The following is an 18524-nucleotide window of genomic DNA, read 5'->3' as shown; positions in this document are numbered from 1 at the left end:
CTGTGGGGAGATCCCTGAACACAACCGGATACCAGAGCAGACAGAGTATTATTGTGTTCTTAGGATTGATTCAGTTTACAGTCCATAAGAGGGCCGGGTCACAAGGATTTCCAGGGGCCACACTGGACTTCAGTTAAGACTGTTCCCTGGCCCCTTAAGCTGTATTGCCTATGGTTATGTCCTAGAAGCAGAGGTGGTAGTCTGGCCTTCATTAGCCCCTAAACACTATTAGGTTCCTCTCGGCTTCATCCTTTCCACGAACCTCAGGGAACCAGGTGTTTTTTTCATACCATCCCTATGGCTGGTGCTCTGTGTGATTGATTTCCATCCTTGGGGCCCAGGCTGATGGGATACCCAGAATAGTACCTTTTCCAGAACTGGAATCTGAGTGGGCAAAGGGAAAGTTTGGGGAAGCAAAATTCCCTCTGAGTTCAGGAATTCTAAACAAGGATGGCCATAAAGGGAATGGGAATCCTCAGAGAGGACTGCAGGTTTGGGAAAGGAAGATGGATTATTTGCAAATCTTTGGGCAAGATTCGGGGATTTTGGGCCCACAGGTTTCCTTATTGGCCCAGCTGTAGTTTGGTGGTCCCCTGAGGCTCTCACTCCCAACCACCAACTTCCAGCAATCTCCTGACAGTGGCTGTGCTCCTGGAGCAAGGCAAGCTACTGCTAAGTTGTTTTATTTTATTTTTTTTTATTTTAGTGTTTATTTATTTTTGAGAAAGAGACAGAGCATGCACAGAGGAGGGGCAGAGACAGAGGGAGACACAGAATCCAAAGCAGGCTCCCAGCTGTCAGCACAGAGCCCTATGCAGGGCTCGAACTCACAAACTTCGAGATCGTGACCTGAGCCAAAGTCGGAACCTTAACCAACTGAGCCACCCAGGCACCCCTACCACAAAGTTGTTTTAGAGGAACACATCCGGTTGGCAACTTTGTTGTACCCTGTGGATGACCTTCTAGCTGTACTGGTTCTGACTGCTCCCTCTTCCCAGCTTCCTTTGCAGGTCAGGCCTTGAAATTGCCCTATAGCTTCCACTGAGTTTATGTTCTGGTACAGCTGTCCACAGATCCAATTCATGATTCGTGACTATTATTTGATCTTGTAGGAAGTAAAATACTTGTCATCGCTAGTTTGTTTCCATTCAGGTGCTAATGGAATATTGTATAATGTATCCATTGGGAATATTTCCAAAGGATCAAATATCAGAAATTCAGCAACATCATCCCATTTGGTTCCTTGATACCATAGCTACTCCCTGTAAGAACGGTAGGATATCTTTTCTTATGTCATGCATAAAAGGAATTGAAAAAATTCATTTCTAAAGTTGCAGAAATGACCTCTCTTCCCACCCTCCCCCCATTTCCCCTCCCTTTGAAAACTGTCTAGAATTAAAGTCGCAATATGCCTGATCTATAGGCCAATGTGGTGAACACATGAATTTATCCTGGGGTACACTATTATCTGATTGCGTGGCAAGCCTTTTATTTATTATTTTTTAAATATTTTATTTTTAAGGGGCGCCTGGGTGGCTCAGTCAGTTAAGCGTTCGACTTCGGCTCAGGTCATGATCTCACGGTTCATGGGTTCGAGAGCCCTGTATCAGGCTCTGTGCTGACAGCTTGGATCCTAGAGCCTGCTTCAGATTTTGTGTCTCCCTCTCTCTCTGCCCCTCCCCCACTCATTCTCTGTCTCTCTCTCTCTTAAAATAAACATTTAAAAAAAAAAGATTTTATTCTTAAGTAATCTCTACACCCAACACGGGGCTCGAATTTACAATCCCAAGATCCAGAGTCACATGCTCTACCAACTGAGCCAGCTGGGTGCCCCCTGTGTGGCAAGTCTTTTAATGTCTTCTTGTTAAAGGAAAGGCAGGGAAGGGAAGCCACATCCTTGACATCATTCTTCATTTGTGCAACAAATGTTTGTTGAACACCTACAATGTACTAGGACCTGTGGTAGATATCAGGGATACAGAGAAAAAAGATGTCCCAGCCCACAAGAAATGCATAGGCCAGTGGGGAAGACAGGGAAGTCAACCATTAATTGAAATATAGTGGGGTATGGGGTACCTGGATACCTCAGTCGGTTAAGAGTCTGACTTTGGCTCAGGTCATGATCTCGCCATGTGTGAGTTCAAGCCCTCTGGGCTAACAGCTCGGAGCCTGGAGCCTGCCTCAGACTTTGTGTGTCCCTCTCTCTCTGCCTCACCCCTGCTGGCACTCTGTCTCTGTCTCTCTGTCTCTCTATCTCAAAAATAAACATCAGAAAAAAATTTTTACAGAAATATAGTGGGGGGCGCCTGGGTGGCTCAGTCGGTTGAGTGTCCGACTTCAGCTCAGGTCATGATCTCACACTTTGTGGGTGTGAACCCCGCATCAGGCTCTGTGCTGACAGCTTAGAGCCTGGGGCCTGCTTCGAATTCTGTGTCTCCCTCTCTCTCTGTTCCTCCCCCGCTCATGCTCTGTCTCTCTCTCTCTGTCTCCTTCAAAAATAAATAAAAACATTAAAAAATATACTTAAAGAAATATAGTGGGGTAATTGCTAGGAGGGCAGGAACAGAGTGCAGGTATCTCTGAAGAAGGTCACTACTCTCTTCCAGTGGAAAAGCAGTAACCCCTCATTCTTTTACTATTATTTTTAACCATTGTTACCTTTTTATCAGGAAAAAAAAAGATTTTCCACGTAGATAAGTGAGTTTCCCAGATAACCAGCTTATCTCTCTAGGTTTCATAACTTAAAACATTTAAAAATTATTTTGGGGGCACTTGGCTGATTTGGTCAGTAGCATGTGACGTTAGATCTCGGGGTTGTGAGTTCGAGCTCCATGTTGGGTGTAGAGATTGATTACTGAAAAGCAAAATCCTAAAAAGAAAAGAAAACACTTTAAAAATTATTTTTGGTGGGAATATTTGTAAAATGCATTCTTTACTCCTTTCTTTTCTTAAGTGGAGTACACAGAATGAAATTCAATCTTTTCTCGTTGACTCAAGGCATGGGCATGAACACCAGCCTTGCTATCTGGCTGAGCTGCCCAAAGACTTCTTGGGAGATATGTTCACCCTTAAGCTAGATGATCCTTTCCTTATGGCTTTTTGTCATTTTTCTGTCTCTTTTTTCCTTATCAGGGCAATAGCCCTGGTCCTAACTGCTTTTATTTTAAGGTCCCTAGTACCCCTCTCCTTTCTCCTTGCAAATTTGTGTTGGTCTAGGAATTCATACATCTAAACAGGTTAGGCTTTTGTTTCAAATAAGAGTAAGTAGGGATGCCTGCGTGACTCCGTCAGTTAAGCATCCAACTATTGATTTCAGCTCAGGTCATGATCTTGGGTTTGTGAGATCGAGCCCCACATCAGGCTCTGGGCTGACAGCATGGAGCCTGCTTGAAATTCTCCCCCCCTCTCTCTGCTTCTCTCTCTCTTAAAAGTAAATAAGTAAAATTAAAAAAATAAAATAAGAGTAAGTAGACCATGAGTCAAGACTTGACAGGCTCACCTATAGGTAAAGTACATAATCTTGAGTATGTGAATGTGGCTACCCAGAGCGCCCTCTTTGTAGTTTTCTTTCTGCTTGATATTTACATTCCTTTGGGGGCTGTTTTTGAATTCCCAGCATGTGTCAGACACTAGAGATACAGCCATGAACAGGTCAGTCCTTGCCCTCAAGGAGAAAAAAAACAAAAGCAAAAACATAAAATAATAAAGTGTGGTGACATTTATGGCAAAGAAAGTACAGGGTGCTGGTGGAACATCTATGGAGAAGCCAGAAATCTTCACTGGAAGTGACACTTGAGTGACCTAGAGATTAAGTAAGGAGCCAGCCGGATGAAGGAAGTGGGGTGAAGAGGAGAGATCCCAGAGGAGGAGACACGTGGAGAAAGCTGGAAAGCCAGAGTGTGAGTGGTTGAAGGACCTGGAGGAAGCCCGGAGGGACTGGAGTGGAGAGAGCCAACGAGAGGTGTGGCGCGGAGAGAGCATCTTCAAGGTGAGGAAACAAGCATCGTGGCAGATGTCGGAGGAACTACTGTAGTCTCAAGATCGGTTGAAACATTTGACCCCCCAAATTCCCAGTGGGATCTTAAGTTTTATTTGCTTAAGTGCTTTGAGGAAACAAAGAAATGTATTCAGGGACACCCTGGTGGCTCAGTCAGTTAAGCGTCCGGCTTTGGTTCAGGTCATGATCTCGCGGTTCGTGGGTTCGAGCCCCACATCAGGCTCTGTGCTGACAGCTCAGAGCCTGGAGCCTACTTTGGATTCTGTGTCTCCCTCTCTCTCTGCCCCTCCTCCACTTGTGCTCTGTCTGTCTCTCTCTCTCTAAAAAATAATTTTTTTTAATTTTTAAAAAAGATATTAAAAAAGACATGTATTCATTAAAATTTTTTTTTAATGTACCCATTTTCATATTTCCTATATTGGCAGAAATTAGTCCTGAGGCAAAAGCTGGTTTAATGTATAACTTTTGGGAATTAGACTTCTCACAAATACTTATTTTTAAACAATAAATCATTTTCAAAATAAAGAACAAGATTATGTTTGGAGGATGTTAGGAAAACAAAAGTTCTTATCTCTTTTATTTTCTACGTATAGAAATAGGTTTATGAAGTTTAGGCCATGATGTGTAACTGGATGTAACAGCAAATTAATTGATTGTGTAACAAGACTATGCAATTCGCTCATGAGGCACTAGTTCTTAAGTTAGCTACAGGGAAATTGGCCTTTTCTATTATCTTGAATGAATCAGAGTTATATGCAGATTTGAAATTGCCTTATGATGCTTACTTAACCTTACCTTTGAACCCAAAGCAATCTTTTTTTTTTTTTTTCCATCCATGCTTAAATTCTTATAAAGGGGCCAGCCTTTATAACTGGTAGATTGTTGCACCAATGGCCCTAATGAATTCTGCCTCCCAGTGTTCATGCCCTGGTACAGCTCCTTCCAGAACTGATTCTGGGCTGGATCTTAAGACTTGTCTTGGCCAATATGTATGATACAAGTGTAGCAGGGCAGTGCTTATGCACTGGGCCTGGCCCTCTTGGAACACCATCCTGGACTGCTATCCAAGGAAGTGGGTCTTGTCCACTGGAGGTTGGGAGGTTGTGAGGAGGAGAGCTGAGCCTCTCTACCCACCACGAATTGCCAGACATATGAATGAGGCCAACTTGGACTTTCCAGCTGTTCCAGCCGTCTGTAATAGACCAAGTGAGCCAGAGGAGACCAGTAAAAGAATTGCCCAATCAACTCACAGAACGTAGAGAAACAGTAAATCAGTGTTCTATGCCTCTGTGTTTCACAGTGAATTTTAGGCAGTAATACATAACGGAAACAATGTCGTTTTACATTGTTCAAGTTTCGCTTTAAAGGCAGGCTAAGATAGAATTACGAACAATGGGTGGGTGTTTTACTTAAATTGCTCTATGGGAGATGGAGAAAATTGTACTCTGGAATAGAAGGGAGTATTTCAATCTGCTGGTAAAGTAAACTTTAAGTTAATATGACAAGTTAAAATCCACCAGATCTTTTTCCAATTTGAAACTTGTTGGATCACACTATTATAAGTAAACATTAGGATATATGTTATAAATTCTTCTCAAGAAAGTTTCTCACAAAAGTAATGCATTCTTAGGGCACCTGGTGGGTTCAGTTGGTGGACTGTGTGACTCCTGATCTCAGGGTTGTGAGTTCGAGTCCCACGTTGGATATAAAGATTAAACAAAAAAAAATCTTTAAAAAATTAATAATAATACATTCTCCCTGAAGAAAAACAGAAACAGCTGAAAAAATTTTAAATAAAATAAAAAATATATCAAGCTTTATCTCACAATCCAAATATCTACTGGTAATCATTTCAGTGTATTTTCTTGTAGCATTTTTTCTGTGCTCCATTTAATACTTTTTCATATTTAAATCAAGCTGTGGGAGGGGAGGGGAGCGTGGATATTAAAGTGTGGCATGAGACTGTTGAGGGTCTTGAACTGTTGGTACAAATAAGTATCTTGATTACAGCGGTGGTCACGGAAGGTAGACGTAATAAAATACAAATGAGTGAACTCTATATGGCTGGTGAAGCCTGCATGTGCTCTGTGGATTGTACCAGTGTCAATTTCCTGACTTTGATATTGTACTACAGTCATGCAAGTTAACATGGGGGAGACCTGCTGTACATTTCTTTGCACTTTCCTGCCAATCTATCCTTATTTAAAAAAAGAAAATCAGCACGTAGCTAGAGTCATGCCCTCCGTTTCCCTTTTACATGTATTTTATTAAATATATATAACATATATTTTTTTCATTTAGAAAGAGAAGGTCCAAGTTTCATATCCACGTGTCTTTTTAAAAAATGTTTTTAACGTTTATTCATTTTTGAGAGACAGAGCACAAGCGGGGGAGGGGCAGAGAGAGAGGAAGACACAGAATCCGAAGCAGGCTCCAGGCTCCAAGCTGTCAACACAGAGCCTGACACAGGGCTCAAACTCATGACCTGAGGTCATGACCTGAACCGAAGTCAGACACCCAACCTACTGAGCCACCCAGGTGCCCCTCATATCCACAGGTCTTGATTGCTTTCAGAAATGAACCAAAAAAAACCAAAAAAAAACCTCTCTTAATATATTTCAGAGTTAACTGTTAAGAAGAGGGTACATATTTTTAAATCTATTATTTGTCGGATCGTAATTATTGCCAGAATGCTGAATATTCTATAGAACACAGGGGGGTTGTATTTGAGAGGCTCAGAAAGGGAAATTACATGAGAAAGATACAATTATAACGCTAACAAAATACCGTGAAATTATGCATGTGGTGGACTGGAGACAGAAAGAGGAATGGTGCAGTTGAGCTTGGCGAGGAGGCCCCAAGTATGCACGGTCCGGACTGATCTGTGAGGGCTTTGGGGCAGGGAAGACAGAGAGGCAGTCTGCTGAGCAGAGCCGGTCTAGGGCACCTCAGGACAGGGCAGGGCAGGCTATGGTGCCTGAGAACAGAATGATAAAGAGCAGGCCATCAGTGTGGGCAACAGCGTCCAAGAACCCACCTTCAGGAGGGAGCAGAACATGAGCTAGAGTTCTGATATCAGATTCTGCCAAATACTGGTTTGCAGAAAGAGTTAGAGAACAGGAGGGAATAGAAAGCAGGGGGTGGGGGCAGAGTGCAGTGTCATTTTGGGTGAAAAGTCCAGAAGGGGCGGGCTGGTGGCTGTAGCTTCCCAGTTGGCCTTCAGGGTTCCCCTTTGTTCAGAGAATAAAGTCCAAACTCTACACAGCATAAAAGGCCCTGCGTGACCTGTCTGGTCTTGGAGTATCAACCTGACCTTGTCCTCTGTTGCTCCCCCAAATGCACCTTCTGGGCCTTTGCAGTTTCCAGAACCCACTGTCCTGTTTCTAGGCCTCCCTGCCCTCTCAGGTTCTTTTCCCTTTGCCTATATGCTTTTCCTTCTGAATGTCAACACATTAACTGCTTCCCTGCATACAAGGCCTTGCTAGGTTGTCTCTGGGAAGCCTTCTTCATACCTGGGTTGGGTCATGACCCCTTTTCTCTGCCTTTGGCCTTCCGTGAGCCCCAGGGGGGTCCTGGTGGCCTCATTTGCCTGGTGTGAGCTTCCCTTCCCCAGTCGACAGGAAGGGGACGGTTGAGCTGCAGAAGAGAGGTCAAGTCCATCTCATGCTTCCCTGCTAGCCTGGGTCTCAGCACATGTTAGTCCCCCTACCTTCTCTTATGTCTCTACTTGGAAAGCTTCCCTCAGAACTCAAGACCCTGTCAAATGATCGCTCCTCTGTGTGACTCCCACCCTGGCCTCCCATAGCCTTTCATTCTTGCAAACACTCAATAAATATTTACTGAGCACAGTACACTGTTGTGATCCCACTGATGTGTGCTTACCACTTCAGCTGCCACTTTGCTGCATAGATGTCTTAGGCTGTGAATTTTCTGAGATTCACAATCTTAACTTCTACGCCTAGGTAACCCCCAGTTCCTGGAAAAGGTTCAGGCACACAGCAGACCTTGATAAATTTGTTTTAAGAATGAATATGCTTTATTATAAAGGATATTGGTTTCCAAGAAATGCCTAAATCCTTAAGACCAGAAGGCATATTAAAGGTCACCTCAGGGGCATCTGGGTGGCTCAGTGGGTTAAGAGTCCGACTTCAGCTCAGGTCATGATCTCGCGGTTTGTGAGTTCAAGCCCCGCGTCGGTCTCTGTGCTGACAGCTCAGAGCCTGGAACCTGCTTCAGATTCTGTGTCTCCCTCTCTCTGTGTTCCTCCCCGGCTCATGCTCTGTCTCTCAAAAATAAAGATTAAAAAAAATTAAAGAAAAAAAAGGTCACTTCATCCATCTCCTAGGATCCGTCCATTCCAGGCGAGAGTCATCATGTAGAATTTGCTTGACTGAATTCAGTGGAGGGGGACTCATGGTCCATGTGACTGCTCATTCTACCTGAGGACAGCAGCAATCCTGTGGATGTTTTTCCTTCTGTGGAGCTGCAACCTTCCCCTTTGTAGTTCCCTCCACTGGCCCCCTGTCCTGCTTCCAGAATGTCACAAAAGAGCCCCTTCCCTCCTGAGGCTGACAGCCTACCATATATCTGGCAGTTAATGCATCTCTTCCTAAGTTTTCTCTTTCCAGGGAGGGAAGGACCACTTCCCAGCTGCGTGACCCTGAGCTTCAGTTTCCTTGTTTGTAAAAATCGGGATAAGACAGTACCTGTCTATAGAGTTGTCAAAATTAAATGAGCTCATATATATAATGTGCCTAGAACAGTTCTTGGTGTATATTAAATGCTCAATAATGATTTCAATATTATTTTGTATTATATTTTACATGTAGCACTTAAAATTGGACAACTTATATTTTGAGACATTTAATTCATTAATTTATTATTTATTTATTTATTTTGAGAGAGAGAGCAAGGGAGGGGCAGAAAGAGAGGGAGAGAGAGTCCCAAGCAGGCTCCACGCTGTCATCACAGAGTCTGATGCTGGGCTCTATCCCATGAACCATGAGATCATGACCTGAGCCCAAAACAAGAGTAAGACACTTGGGGCGCCTAGGTGGCTCAGTTGATTGAGCAGGCGACTATTGATTTTGGCTCAGGTCATGATCCCAGGGTCGTTGGATCAAGGCCAGCAACGGACTCTGTGCTGGGTGTGGAGCCTGCTTGAGGTTCTCTCTCTCTCTCTCTCTCTCTCTCTCTCTGCCCCCCTCTACTCACGCTCTCTCTCTCTCTCTCAAATAAATAAAATGTTAAAAAAAAAAAAAAGGAAATGCTTAACCAACTTAGTCACTCAGGTTCCCCCAGACATTTAATTTAAAAAACAGAATAACAGGGGCACCTGGCCGGCTCAGTCGGTAGAGCATGAGACTACGTGAGACTCATAATCTCAGGGTGGTGAGTTCAAGTCGCATGTTGGGCATGGAGCATACTTAATTAAAAACAATCAGAATAATACAATATATGATCACATGCATAAATTATATTATTAACATATGATATATATTTCATATAAATTAATTATATTATAGACTATATTCCCTACCCCCAATAAAATTGGAAATCCCCTTAGGCATTCACTATGAAGCTTTATGAGCAACTTGGTCTCTATTTTTAATAATTGCTTGCTTAATTAATTAGCAAGTGTCTACTGGACCTTAACTCAGCCCTGATCATTCATATATACTGCTTCAAGAGTTTCCGATCATTCTCTGTGGAGTTCTTTAATTTAGGGTGACCCACCATCCCAGTTTTCTCAGGACTGAGGGAACGTGGGAGTTTTAGTTAAAACCAAATTTGAGGGGGGTCTTGAGACTCAGAACTTTCAGTGCTAAAACCAGGATGAGTTGGTCACCCTATTAATTCGTAACACCTCTTTCCCTGCACCACTGAGTCTCGCGTAGGCGGAGGCTCGGGTGCAGTCAAGGTTCGTCTCCACCTGTAACCCCCCGGGTCCCCCACCCCTGTGGCAGAGGAAGAATTGCTGCTGGAGGTGTAACGGCCATTCATACTGGTTTACAAGAGGTGTCAGAGACCGCCCTCATCCACGACGGCCTAGCACGTGGAATTGACGGCCTAGCACATGGAATTCACGAAGCTGCCAAAGCCTTAGACAAGCACCAAGCCCGTCTTTGTTGCATCCAACTGTGATGAGCCTATATGTAGGAGGCTGGTGGAGGCGCTCTGTGCTGAACACTAAATCAACCTAATTAAGGTTGGAGGGAAAAGGGTAGCCTTCTGTAAAGTTGACAGAGAGAGAAAACCCCCTAAAGCGGTTGGTTGCAGCTGTGCGGTGGTTAAGGACTATGGCAAAGAGTCTCAGGCCAAGGATGTTGTCAAGGAATACTTCAAATGCAAGAAATGAACAAATAAAAAACTTGGTTCTTGTTCCTCAAAAAAAAAAAAATCACAATGGATTTGAGGGATAGAGAGATGAATTGCCTGCTTCTAGAGTCGATGGCCACGGTCACTACTATAGCAATGCTGGAGATCTGAGGAGAGTATTCCCAGCTGGGTCTCATGGGGGTGTTAGACCCTGAGTGACAGAGCCTATAGCTTTGCAAGAAACCCAATTTTACCAATTCACGTTGCAGTGATCAGATCCTAGGGAATTTCACTAAAACTTACAAATGATGGATTAGTAAATCAGAACATCAATGTAAAATGTTCCTGTTACTTTCCTAGGGCAGCCCCTTACCTGCTTAAGGTACCCAAGAGGGAATGGAAAGTGAGCAAGTGGTGGAGGTGAGCGTTGCTGGAAGGTGTACTGATGTTGGATTTTAGTTGAGTCTCCACCGCAGACAGCCCCTTTCTAGGGAGATGGAGCATGCGTGTGACCAGTGGCGACCACAGATGAGACTTACTGGACTGACTCACCCACCCTGTGGGGCATCTGTGCTTACTGTGAGCTCCCAACCCACTCTTGTGCCCATAACCTCTTCACCTCATCCCGGTACGCTTTTCCAAAGTGACAGTCCTAAGTCTCAGATTCGTTTACCCCACTCTACTTTTATTATAAAGTGCTCCCTGATATTAGATATATCTGTCCCTGAGTCACATCACATGGGAATTCTGGGAATATTACCTTGAAATGGCTGATTTTCTCTAATTTTGTTTAGTCAAAAAAAGGTTCCTGTTCTGTGCATGAGCCTTCATTCTCTCTCCAGCTTTACTGCAGCTTGTGTCTCATCAGGACAGTTACTTCTGTGGTTTGCAGTCTCTCAGACCACAGGGATTTTTCACCACCAGCACCACCTGCTGCCCTGATTCCCAGAGGCTTTCCTCCCTTTCCACCTGGCCTCTTCGCTGCCCTCTAGTTGACATACTTTGGGGTTTGCCACTGGCCAAGAACCGGGAGGGGCTGCGTTGGTGTGGGGTGATGGGTGATCTGGAAATAGCCTTGGGGGAGGGGCCTGGCTTTGAAGCTGGCATTGAGGTGTGTCTGTGCTCCTAGTGCCTGGCACTCAGCCGTCAGAAGGAGGCAACTTTGCAGATCCAGCTCTTCTTTCCAGGGAGGACCCCCTGCACAGGGTATTTACCCCTCTGGGTTGGTGATAGAAAACTTCTACTCTGGGCTAGCTGGTGCTTCCTCCCCCTGGGGCTCACGCCCTTTAACTGGGTCTGGCAAAGGAAGGCAGGCCCTGGGCTTGTGGCCTGGAGAGGTCTAGCCAACGATTCACATATAGCAGCCTTTTACCTTTGCCAGCACGCATGACCCCTACTCAGCATGAGTCACTCATACAGATACCCCAGGTGATGAAAGATTTCTCATCTGGGGCAGGGGTTGTAAAGGGAGAAAGGAGCAAGGCAGGGTGCCCAGTGGTGCAGGGGCCAGAGGTGGAGCCGAGAAGGCACCAGGTGCACGCCGGTTTTCCCTGAAGCCACCCTCTCTCTGCTCAGACGACAGGCAGCTGGTTGACACTGACCAGGCTGACTCAGGAGAGGCCTGGCAACTGCAAGTGACAAGCTCATGCTTTGTGGTGGTGACAGGCTTATGGTCTCCCTGCCACCCATCAGGCAGCCCAGGGCCTACCCTCTGACTGCCCATTCCCTGCCCATACGTCACTTTTGTTCATAAGGGTTAGGCCTAAATGTTGCTCACTGTTCATACGTCAAAGCTTTATTAAAGATAAATAGGTTCATGGAAGGAAAAGTGTGTCCTCAGGCCAACAATGAACAAGAAGAAAAAGGTCTTAATTTGCCCAAATTAAGAATACTGATTCTGGGTAATCTTCAGCCTCTGTAGGGACTCACAGTCACCTTCTTGGGCTGGTCCTTCACCTGTATGCTGAGCTCTGCCAGCCCGAATCCTTCTGATCCATTGGGCTGGCCCTCTGGCTTTGGCCAAGCATGCTGGTGGTGACAGTAATGAGAAGGCAGGCACAGGTCCCCAGCTATCCTGACATGGGTGATGGGGACACTTAACAGGTATACCTGAAGCAACTTGAGGCTGACAGTCCCACCAACCCAGAGAGACTGCACCTGCCCTGTCTGCACAGGTGTTCAAAGTCCTCACATTCTCTGACAACCATGCACTCATCCAATGGCTCCAAAAGACCTCAGAGATGGGATTCTACACTAACCCAAAAGATATCATAAAAGGCAGGACATGCAATGGTCAGGGATACTGATGCCAGTCAAACCAGGATTGGACTCCAACTCTGTCATTTACCAGGTGGGTGACTTGGTACATTAACCATGGTTAGTCTTAGTTTCCTTGTTTATAAAACAATACTAATAACATCTGTCACTTCATAGAGTTGTCATGAGGATTGAACAAAATAATGTGGAGTACCTAGCAGAGTGTCCACGTGCATGTTTGCTATTATTCCCCAAACCTCACCCTTAGGGTGCAGAAAGGCCTAAGGGGGGCCCTGACAATCCACCATGATCTAGGGACAACCTGCTTTGCCCTTTTGATTCTGAACATTTAGGTCACTATATATTTACTACTTCCCTGCAGTTTTCCACAAGAAGTGGGAGGGCTCTGTAGACCACCTGTAAACAGAATTACGGAGCCTTAGTTATGGGCCCACTTCGGGCCCTGCTTATAGGCTAGGCTTTGGGTTTGGTCTCAGGAGTTGATTGTCCTAGACTCCAGCTGCCTGCCCAGTGGCTTTCTTGGACTGGTTCTCTGGCATACCCTGCTTACAAGATTAAAGGCACTTGGATCAACTCTACTGCTTGCCCAGGCCTGGCGGTGGGGGTGGTGACTGCAGGCCTGCTTGCTATGATGATTAGCAGGACACTCTGATGTGGGAACATGAAACTGGCAGATTGGTCACCTGACACAGGGAAGGGTGGGAGGGACCTGGGACCCGGAATGTCAGTAAGAGTAAGGTAATATCTGTTGGCCTTCTTACCCTGGGAAGGCATGTCTCACATGGGTAGACACCACCTATGTTCTCCAAAATGAGGAAGGAGAAGGAAAAGCTAGGGGAGGCATTTGCTCAGAGTTCAAGAGGCTGGAAATAGGGGAAAGAACAGGCACTACCCCCTTCCCCACATCTACAGGCCTTCAGAAAACCAGTAACTTCATTTATGTCCAGTGCTTTATTAAACATAAATAGTCTCATCAGAGGAGACAGAAACGTGTCCCCAGGCCAATACAGAGTACGTGCATGTGTATTTATGAGGAAGAGATGTGTGAGGTCCCTGATCTGTGCTCTGAGGGGGTGGTCAGTCAGGCGGGGCCTGGGCCAACCAGTAAGGCAGACAAGGTCCTGGTCCTGGGGGACTCACTGCTCCTGGGCGCCCCAGGAGATGTAGTCTGGCCGCGTGGCCGCATGATACTCGTCGATGAGCTGCTGCACAACCTCCCTGGACGTGTCCAGCTCATCAAAGTTCTCCTTGAAGATGTCCTCCTTGCGGAACTGCTCCAGGAAGGCCTCCCGCTTCCGCAGCTTGTCATACTGGCGACAGGTCCGCTCGAAGAGCTTGGTGTGTGCAGAAGGCAGGGGTCACAAAGAACATAAAGTAACAATATGGCCCAGAGAGCCAGGGAACCAGTGCTGGGCAATCTGCACATTAAGAGACCTGGAAGCAGGGGCAGAGGGATGTGGAGAGGTGAGGCCCAACCAGGAAAGTGCGTATGGGAAGACAGGTGCAAACCGTTAAGCCTCACCGAGGAGATGCTGGTGTGGTTGGCCATCATGAGCCCACTGACCCGGTGGGCCGAAGGCAGGTAGGGAGACTTCCTTGACAGGGCCACCTGGATGCTGGCAGGGCCCCAGGGGATGAAGTTGGCCAACTTCCGCTCCCGGATCCTCTGCAGACTCTTGTGGACCTAGCGGGGAGGGGTGGACACAACAGTGGTGGTGGTAGCCTCTCCTCTACCCCTGTGGGTTCCGGGGGTGGCACGAAGGGGCCTCACCTACCTGGGTGGGGTCCACCTCCCCCTGGATGATGTTGAGGATGGCGATGTAGCAATGGTTGGTCTGGCGATCCCGGCCCGTGGACACCATCACGTTCTTGGGCTGCAGCAGCCGCCTCATGACATCCAGGACTGTGGTCTTCCTCACGCTGGCCACCTGAGGGGAGAGCGGGCCACGGGGACCAGGCCAGCACTCAGGGCACGGTCCAATGGCTGACCCCCATCAGACTCAGGCTAGGATGGTCTCTCTGGGAGGCATCTTGAGATTCAGGTGTACACTGAGCCTTGGCTGCAGGACCAGGCATCTTAGCCCTCCTCAGCTCAGCAAGGTCATGCCCCTGTGCGGGAGCATCAGCAGACCCCACATAGCCCGGGCCCTACAGGGAGCCAGGGGTGTAGGGAAGAGGAGAACAAGTCAGCACGGAGCTGGACGGTCTGTACCTGTCCCTGAGCACAGAGCCTCTGGGGCTACAAAGAGCGGCTCCTGGAGGGCGCAGCAGGGGGACAGAAAGGCTAGGGCAGGGCCTGCTGGGGCTGCTCCTACCGACTGGTCCGTGGTGAGCGGGGTGTAGCCGGTCATGAGGAAGTGGAGTCGAGGAGTGGGGATGAGCGAGGCGATGAGGCCGATGAGGTCGTTGTTCATGTAGCCAGGGTAGCGCAGGGTGGTGGTGCTGGCTGACATGATGGTGGACACCTGGGGATGGGGGTGCCGGGTCATGGGCCTTGGCCTGGGGCGGGGCCTCCCTTCCCCAGATGGCACTCCAGTAAGGAGGGTTTCCAGTCCGGGAGCAGGGGCTCACCAGCTGGTTGATCTGGGAGAAGGATGGGTTCTGGATGTGCAGGCGGTCTGTGGCGATCCGGTTCAGGGCTGTGTTGTCCAGTACCACCTGGGGGACAGAAGAGGGTGACAGATTTATGGGGACAGAAAGGACAGGAGCTCTGCCTGAATCTGGGCTCTGAAGCTTAATTTCCTTGGTGCTTCATGGCCAGAAAGACCCATCCAAAAGGCAGTGGCACAAGACTGAGGCACAGAAGGGCTCAAAATAGACTTTTTAAATGTAGGAAAATGATGAAATAGACAAGGGGGTTGGCACTGGAGAATGTCAGAATCCAGGACGCACCACACAGTCTGCGTTCTGGGTCAGCCTCTTGAGCGTGAGCAGGGAGTTGTAGGGCTGGACCACCACATCGCTCATCTCGTCCTGGTTGGGAAACACTGAGTATGTCTGCACCAGCTTCTTGGGGTACCTGGTGGGGTTGAGAGGAGAGGGTCAGGGCAAGAGACTGGAGGCTTAGTAAACATGGGGCTCACAATAGTCAGAAAGCAGTGAAATCTAAATGGCAAAATTGGGGTGGGACACAGGATCAGCAGAGAAAGAAGACTTGACTTTTGGAAGTCTGCAACCCCAAAGGGGGAAGGAACGGCAGAGACAATCTTAGGACCTAGGGTTCTAACTAAACCAGCCATACCCCCTGAACCTTCTTCATCTCTTCATCTAGGGCTTAGATTCTAGGCTCTGGATCCAACCACTCAGAGTGTGATCAGGTTCTTGGTTATTTTATCTTCTCTTTCTCACTACAGGAGTTAACAGAAGGGCCTTTTCATTGCTCCAGCAAATAGGAAGGTGTATCTAGAGGGTCTCCCAGTTACTTGGGAAACCAAGTCCTTCCTGCCCCTTAAAATACAGACTTACCTGTCATTCAGTCGTTCTAAGAGGTAGGAGCCCAGGCCAGAGCCTGTCCCCCCAGCAATGGAGTGACACAGCACGAAGCCCTACAGGGGGAAGGTGCAGTCAGTGTCTAGGTACTGGATTTCAGACTGGACCCATCCTACAATTTCTTGGACTCCTATTTTCCCAAGCCCTCTCCTCCACTTCCCTTACCCCACACATACAGCTCAGGAGACTCTGCCTTGTGTCCAGCAAAGCCCAGTGACTTCTGTCCAGTGCAAAGGGTACATGGGTAGGTCTTGTACTTAACAGGTGGCTTCTAAAGGGTGTTGTGAAGCCTTCCCTCTGACAGCTCCCACCAGCATTCCTAAGACACTCACCTCTAGACTGTCACTGCCATCTGCCTCCCGATCTATGATATCAAAAATGTCCTCGTGGATCTTCTCTCCCTGTACAGACATGGGGAGTATCAGAGTGGGACAGGACCATGGGACAAGGACTCTGACCTCAGAATAGCCACCTTGAATTCTCCTTATAGAACATAAAAGTCCTTTTTTGGAGCACAGTGGCCCTGCTTGTTATTTGCACTGAGAGGCAATATAGTACAGTGGGTATGAGCAGATACTCAACATCCACACTGCTTGGATTCATGTATTAGGTCTAGTTTTATTTAACCAAGTGACTCTGGGCAGGTTACTTTAGGCAGGTTACTCAGTTTCCTCATCTGAATAATGAAGGTGATACAACTCCTCAGTCCCTTATTCAAAATTCTTGGGGCCAGCTATGTTTCAGAATTCAAATATTTCCAATTCTAAAAAGGTAATATGGTACGTATGATGTATGTTAAGTAAAATGCCAGTGGGTATCTGGTGTGTGCTAATCAAATGTATTAATGTTTCTGCAATGAAATGTATAAGTAATGACAAGTTAGATAAAAACTATAAAATAGCCTGTCTTCACTGAGATTTTTTTTTTTTTAAGATTTTATTTTTAAGTAATCTCTACACCCAAAGTAGGGCTTGAACTCACAACCCCAAGATCAAGAGTCACATGCTCTACTGACTGAGCCAGCCAGGTGCCCTGAGATTTGGTTTTGCTACTAAACAAGTTATAAATCATGTTTTGGTTTCAGAGTTTTTTAGAATCTGAAAAAGGAGATAAGAGACTGTGAACCTATAATACCTATCTTTAGGGTTGTTGGGAGGGTTAAATAAGTTACATGTAAAGCACTTAGTACGACCTGGCACACAGCACTAGCCAAGTGCAGTCTTAACCATATTGACTTAGAAAAAAGAACTCCCCTCAGCCATCTCTCTCTCTCGCTCTACTACTCCTACATCCTTGATCTGGTTTCTTCTCTCTCTGGCAAGTCATACCGCCTGCCCTCACACAGGAAGGGAGTTGTGGGTTCTGCCAGGGAATAGCAAATGACCTGCGAGAATCCACTGGCCCAGTTGTTGCCAGCCCCTCCTCCATGCTCTGACAGGTAGATGTTCTCTGGGTTGTAGAGCTTGGCATAGGGGGAGTTGAGGATGGAGTGGATCACCCGGGCTCCAGGTCCAGCAGCACGGCCCTGGGGATGTAGTGCTCATCGTCTGCCTGTCAAGGGGAGACCAGCACGGTGGTCCAGTCAGCTAAGGCCCAGTCCTCCATCCTCCCAACTCTGGCTCCTGCCTGTCCTCCCTCCTCAAGCCAGCCGCCCTGACTCCTTTGCCCAGAGGGTTTCCTGGTACCAAGCCACTGCCCTTCCCTCAGCCCCCCCGGGGCCACTGTGGGGGCGCGTGGGGGGTGGGGGGGGGGCTGGCAAAGTCGCTGGGAGCACCTGGTAGAAAAAGACGTCCTTGCGGTCAGTGCCCTCGGTGGCGAACTCCTCCACGATGCCCTCGGGGCTGATACCATGCTCAGCGCACAGTTGTTTCCAGAACTCGAACCCAACTGGTAGGGGGGGAGGGGCGGACGGGCGAGAAAGAGGACGTCTGGATCTGGGCAGATTCCAACCAGAAACTGGGGGACTCAGCGCTCGCGAGTCTCCCATGTCAGAGGAAAGGGCTGTACGCCAGCGACTGGGAGGGGAGGACCCCTCAGGGTTGGGCAACTGGACACTAGGTCAGGCATGTCCCGCCTTTGGAAAACTACTATTGTGGGAAGGGCGGATGGAGTCCAGGATCCCGCAGTGAGATCCCATAGAATCTAAGGAACCTGACTAGTGGAGGGGCCGGAGGTTCGCTCACTCTGATTGCCGCACTGGCCCAACTGTAGGGTGATGATTTCCCTCGGCATCGTCGCTCCAACACCGGTGTTGCAGCCGCTCCCGCCAGCCAAGCCGCGGCTCGCCAGCCGCTAGCTGCACGACGCAGGCGCCAAACAACCCGCTCCGCCCTCGAACTTTCTCCGCTCCAATGAGAACTGAGTTCTGGCGATGGCAGGGCCTCATTCATGTGGCTTCAGTGAAGCAGACTGCGCGTGTGCAGCTCCTGGTCGGGCTCTGCGC

General features: G+C 47.6%; 1 protein-coding gene and 1 pseudogene across 1 annotated transcript; one reads left to right on the top strand and one right to left on the bottom strand.

Moving 5' to 3' along the window:
• The first annotated feature begins 3643 nt into the window (after window positions 1–3643).
• On the top strand, window positions 3644–11397 carry LOC101091914 (annotated as a pseudogene).
• A 2127-nt stretch (window positions 11398–13524) lies between these two features.
• On the bottom strand, window positions 13525–18465 carry TUBG1 (tubulin gamma 1). Its single transcript, XM_011289129.4, is given in 12 exon segments — window positions 13525–13926; window positions 14115–14276; window positions 14368–14520; window positions 14908–15057; window positions 15164–15250; window positions 15485–15611; window positions 16058–16137; window positions 16414–16482; window positions 17466–17581; window positions 17584–17632; window positions 17856–17968; window positions 18265–18465. Coding segments are annotated over 12 exon segments (1353 nt in total). The 5' UTR covers window positions 18314–18465; the 3' UTR covers window positions 13525–13728.
• Window positions 18466–18524: the final 59 nt, after the last annotated feature.

Source organism: Felis catus, chromosome E1, assembly GCF_018350175.1.
Source record: "Felis catus isolate Fca126 chromosome E1, F.catus_Fca126_mat1.0, whole genome shotgun sequence".
Classification (NCBI taxonomy): domain Eukaryota; kingdom Metazoa; phylum Chordata; class Mammalia; order Carnivora; family Felidae; genus Felis; species Felis catus.
The sequence above is the reverse complement of the archived record's forward strand: the minus strand, read 5'-3'. Positions and strand labels throughout refer to the sequence as shown.